A 5,382-nucleotide genomic window follows, 5' to 3' on the forward strand; every position below is an offset into this window, starting at 1 on the left:
ATATATATATATATATATATATAATTTTTAATTTTTTTTAAAGATCCCTCCCTCACAACAAATAGTTTTATTTGTCCCCTCTGCCACTGCATATCACTGCACTTCAGAGATGCACACAACTCCCTAGTGAGGGGCAAGGCAAGACACTGTTTCCACCCTGTGGAGAAAGTGACAGTATGGGAAAATGTTATCACCAACACCACATGCTGCCAAGCATTTTTGGTTTTGCCAACTTAGTAGGTGAAAACATCTTCAAGTGGTTTTAATTTTTGGGTCACCAATCCTTGAGCCAGATTTCACAGAGCTTCTGGCTTCAGAACGCCCCACTCCCCGACCCCAACTTGGGAAACAATAATCTCAGAGAAAATCTTTTTGCAGTCCCCTTTCCTATAAGGAGCCAGGAGTCTAAAATGCTTCCCATCCCTTGCTCCTGTAGGGAAAGGCTACCTGCTGGTGTTCCCCAGGTGGGGGAGTGTGGAGAGGGGGGACTGGGGCAGTGGCTTTAGGGCGGTGCTGCTGGCTGTCTTACCTTCTTGCCACTGACAAGGTGGCCTCTCCCTGCTCCAGGAACTGCAACATCGTCTTGGGGAGTGTGGGGTCAAATGCGTTGAGGTCAATGACCCCCCCATCATTCCCAGCCTCCAGGCCCAGGTGAGGCCCCTCCAAGTGGGGTGCCTGGAACTGCACCAGTCTCATGTCTCTGGAGGGCTGAAAGGGCTGCTTCCGAGCCTGCAGCAGAGCTGTGAGTAACCTCCTAACAGTGACCAGCATCAGAGCCTACAGAAGGAAAAAAATCAAGAGACAGGATTTCAGAACCACCATCAGGATCCCCAGGCCCCATCCTTGTTGGCACACTCCGTGGGAAGTGCTGTTTATATTATTTCACCTGCTATATTTCATGCAATGAAAACTTATTGGGGAGTGACTCCTTCATGGCAGGCTCTAGGCTTTCCCAGAGATCCCAGTGTTCCTTCAACCACTATTTTTTGAAAGTTTAGGATGTGCCTGGCAATGCTTTGGGCACTGAGGCAACAATGTAGGTCCCATGAACTCAGCCCTGCCATCCCGCTTACTGGGAGATAGGTGAAAACTGAAAAAAAAAAAACAAGAATCAGCTATTGGGCCTAGTACTATGAAGATGATCACAGCCTTGACCTTTGTCCAGCTGCTATAGGAAGTGCCTTGAACTGAGTGGTACTAGGAATCTTGACAGCGGCAGCCCCACTGCCAACAATGGCCTCATGCGATTCCTTAAATACTAATTTGATTCAGTTGCCCTTCAACTTGAAATGCTTCTTAGTGCTCACAAGTGCAAGCCCCTGACTTCTAGAGCAGCCCCCACCCTGCCTCTTCAGACAGCCATTATTTAGTTTCCACTGCTGGGGTTGCTACTGTCAGTGGGGCGTCTGACTTACAGCAGTGCTCTGTTGTCTCTAAAGGCAGGGCTTTCCTGCTGAGTTCATGGAGCTGAGCTCTGTGCCTGCCATACAGAAGACTCTCAGCGACTTCAAGGAACACATGACAGAAGCAAGGCCTTGACCTCACTTCTTGGGAGACATTGGCGACTGTCAACCTTAAAACAGATGACTGTGCCTTCCCTCAGATCATCTAGAAAATATCAACATGGTTCAGGAACCAGTTTGAATTCCACGCTCCACTTAAAGACAAATCCCATCCTCTAATTCTTTTTTTTCCCCCAGTGGGAAATTGAACCCAGGGCTTCCCACGTGGTAGGCAAGTGAGCTACATTCCTAGCCCCTCCTATTCTCTTTATTTTGTTCTTAATCCAGGTAGGGTCTCTACCCTTACCACCATGTCCCTCTCCTGCATGGTGTCTTTACTTTTACTTTAAAAATAGTACTTGATGCTGAAAAATGTGCAGGTAGCTCTTCGAGCTCTGAACTCTTGGTCCTCACCCCCTGAAGTCAATCTATCCTGCCAAAGACTCATTAGACTTAGGTCACCACTGTGCTGACCTCCAAGTTTAGCTAGAAAATCAGGGGCTTTGTGTCTCTTGCCCTGTTTTCTTACACAAGCACCAACCATGCCACTGTCAAAGGCTGTCCCAGTCAAAACGCATCCACTAAGAAAGTCTACAAACTAAAATAATAGTAATGGCTTCCACTGAACACCAGATACTGTATCAAAAGTTCCACTTAAAATGTCTCATTTAATTCTCTTGACAACTGTGTATGGTAGGCATTGTTAACTCCATTTTACAGACGGCAAAGCTAGGGCTTAGAGAAGTTAAAGAATATGTCCAATGTCCAAGTGTCACACAGTTAAGAGAAAGAGCTAGTACTTAATCCATGACATTGGAATCGTGTGTTGTGCAAGCAAGATAATCTATGGACAACCCTTCCACTCCTCCCAGGGCAATGCCTCCAATAGGAGATCCTCCAGAGGCCCTGTTATCAGCCCTATTTGCCATCGGTCATGAGTACGGGTGCCCAGGGACCTGCTGCCTCACAGATAGGACTAATCATCTGCTTTTCTAGATAACCCCAGGTCCCCAGACTTTGCTCTTCCCACATGAGAGTCACATGCAGGTTTGTTTCACCCCTCCACCAATCCCCTGGGACATGACGCCTGATTGTACAAAAGGGGGCATTGAGTCTTAATGAGGTAAAGTCACCTGCCAAGGTGACCCCGATGCTTCTGCAGTAACAGGCATGCCCCAGAGCCCGAGCTCAAGCCAAGTCTGCCAAACAGTCCTTCAGCAAAGAGGCTGCAACAGGAGGTGGAAACCGCTCAAGCTAGGCGGCCTGAGACGCGGGTTTGCAGACGGACCCAGCCCCACCGTCTGCTCTCCTGGAATCGAAGTCGCTCCTTCACTTTGCTGGATCCCCAGCTCTAGGCGCTCACCAGGGTCGGCCCCGCCGCCCGTGGCTCGGAAGCGGACAGGTCTAACCGGCCCTCCGCGGGAGACACCCTCCCGGTCTGCTGCAGACCGAACCTACCTGGCCGCGGCTGCCGGTCCGGCCCGGCGCCCTGCGCTGTGGAGTTAGAGCCCCACGGAGGTCCAAGGCAGAAGGAGCCAGCCAACAAGCCAGCCCCGCACTACACCTGAAGCGGACCTCAGAAAGCAGGCGCGCTCCGGTGACGTCACGGAGCGACGGGCAATAGAAGGCGCCCGTTTTTTTCCGGAAGCTGAATCGCGCAGGGCGAGCTCAGTGTTGGAGCGCCGGTCTTCCCCGGAACGTACCTTCTGACCTCGGGGCATCGAGGCGCGTAGACCGGACTTTTTAAGGGACGCGCACTCTCAGGGCGACCCAGTGCTTTCCGGCCCGCTCTTTCCGGCCGCCTCGGGGGCCTCCTCCAGGCTGGCTCCGTGGCCGCCCAGCCATCGTTCCGATAGATGGGCAAAGCGGTGGAGGAGGCCTGGTCCTAGCGCGGCGAGGGACGGATATTTTTGTCTTCTGATTGACATACGAGAAAGGGAGGGATGGTTATGTGTTTTACTCGTGGGGAACCTGAAGCCGGAAGTGTTTTGCCCGAGGCCCGAGTGGGAATGAGGAGCAGAGCGGGGACTTCCAGACCCCGAGGCCGCCATTACCACCCACGTGCCCTGTGCGGGGCGCAGGGCGAGGCAGTGGGAGAGCGAGGCTTAGCCTTCAGCGCAGAGAACATTGCAGTGGAGAGGCGGTGTCATAAGGCCGGGCGAGAGGCTCCAAAGTTAATCAAAGACCAGATGGATCTCAAGGGCTGGACTTGTCCCATGGAAAAGCCTGAACCTTATCTGAGTGCATAGGCCGCCATTGGAAGCTTCTAATCAGGGTGCAATGTCCAGACTTCCGGAAATCTTCCCAGGAAAGGTGCTTTAGAGTGGTGTGGATGCGAGCCATTGGGATTTGGTTTTGAGTGTTAAGGGATGGTTAGGAGGAAGAACTCGCAGCCTTGGATGACTTTCCCGTGCCTTCCCAGCCTTTGACCAGCCAGCCAGACCACTAGCAACTACACGCGAATTGAGGTTGAGCCATATCTAGGGCCACCTCTCTCTGTAGACAGCCAAATATAGTCTCAAAGTTTATCTGGGAGGACTATTCACCACTGACCCTCGGAGTCGTCCTTGAGAGCGGCCATCATACTGCCACAGAAAACTTTTGGGTGTTATAAAGTATATTGTGCAGACAGTCATGCTTGAGTTTTCTCTTTCTCAGTACTGACCCTAAAAACATACCTGGAAGCCACAGGTGTGGGTTGAGGGAGAGGAGTGAACACTACTGGCTTAGGTGTTAAAGGAATCTGAGACACCTGCTCTTGCAGCTTTACTGTACCTCCCACCCCTAACCAGAGCTCTTTTTCTTATCTCCCATTTCCACTTGATAAATTGCTGCTGCCCATGTCCATCTTTATGACAAGGTGGGTCTGACAACATTCAGGTTATTCTGGGAAGCTCAGGTCAGATGATTACTGGATATTTTATGGTTTGATGTTCAGTCTCTAGCAAAACCAAATAGCAACCCAGCTATTTCTTTAAAGGAGAGTTGTTATCTGCAGGGGCAGGTATAGATTATCCCTAAAATCCCAGCAGTCTGGCCTCTGATGATCCTCCTATGGGTGCTTTCTTGAGTTTCCATATTGCAGAGCTACTAGCTATTAACTATTAATTGACATCATCTAATTGCAGCTTCATGATTTAGCCTTGAACAAGAGTCATCTAGGTGGACGTGGGTGACTTCCAATATGATGAGATAATATTGATTGATGATTGTTGTTCAGCATTGGCTGAATAGAACAACGTCCTCCGTGGTTCCCCTGCATCCATGCTGGTCACCTCCACTCATGTCCATGTTTCTGGGGGAGATTTCCAAAGCACTAATTTGACATAACACCCATGTTATGATTTGAGTATGGTTGGTCCCCTCTGAATCTTATATGGAAATTTGCCACAGAGTGAGGAGGTCATTAAGAGGGATTCTCATGGGATTGGCTTAGTTACCATGAGAGTGGGATGTTATGAAGTGAGCCCAGGCCCTCTTGCTTGCCTGTCTTCTGCATGTGCCTGTTTACCCTTCTGAATTCTGCCATGTTAGGAAACAGCTTGATGCCCTTGTGAGGTAGGGCTGCTCAGTCTGGCACTTCCCAGCCTCTAGAACCGTGAACCTAAACAGACTTCTTTATAAATCACCCTGTCTCAGGGATTCCGTTGTAGCAACAGAAAGCAGACAACGACACCTCATCAGTAGCTTCCTGCTACTCAAACCCTTTGGGTCTTACTCCCACCTACGGCTCTGCTCTGCTGCCCTCTCCCATTCCTTTGGTGTTAGCACTCAGCACCCAGCACTCTGGTTTCAGCCCTCGAAGTGCAGCCCCCCCTATCATGCTTCACCTGGCTCCTTGTCATCCTTCAGGCTCTGGGAAAATGCTGCTGCCCTCGGG

At 50.5% G+C, this 5,382-nt stretch overlaps 1 protein-coding gene across 1 annotated transcript in view; it reads right to left on the reverse strand.

Moving 5' to 3' along the window:
* LOC107154142 (fumarylacetoacetate hydrolase domain-containing protein 2) overlaps positions 1-3,118 on the reverse strand; it is a 7,979-nt gene extending 4,861 nt beyond the window's left edge. Inside the window, exons 1-2 of the mRNA XM_015499739.2 lie at positions 2,961-3,118; positions 530-777 (exon numbers count right to left, since the gene is read on the reverse strand). Coding sequence (XP_015355225.1) covers positions 530-771 — 242 coding nt within the window. The 5' untranslated portion in view covers positions 772-777; positions 2,961-3,118. The remainder of the gene's footprint in view (positions 1-529; positions 778-2,960) is intronic.
* Between the last annotated feature and the right edge of the window lie 2,264 nt (positions 3,119-5,382).

The sequence above is a fragment of the Marmota marmota genome, unplaced genomic scaffold (genome assembly GCF_001458135.2).
Source record: "Marmota marmota marmota unplaced genomic scaffold, marMar, whole genome shotgun sequence".
Taxonomy (NCBI): domain Eukaryota; kingdom Metazoa; phylum Chordata; class Mammalia; order Rodentia; family Sciuridae; genus Marmota; species Marmota marmota.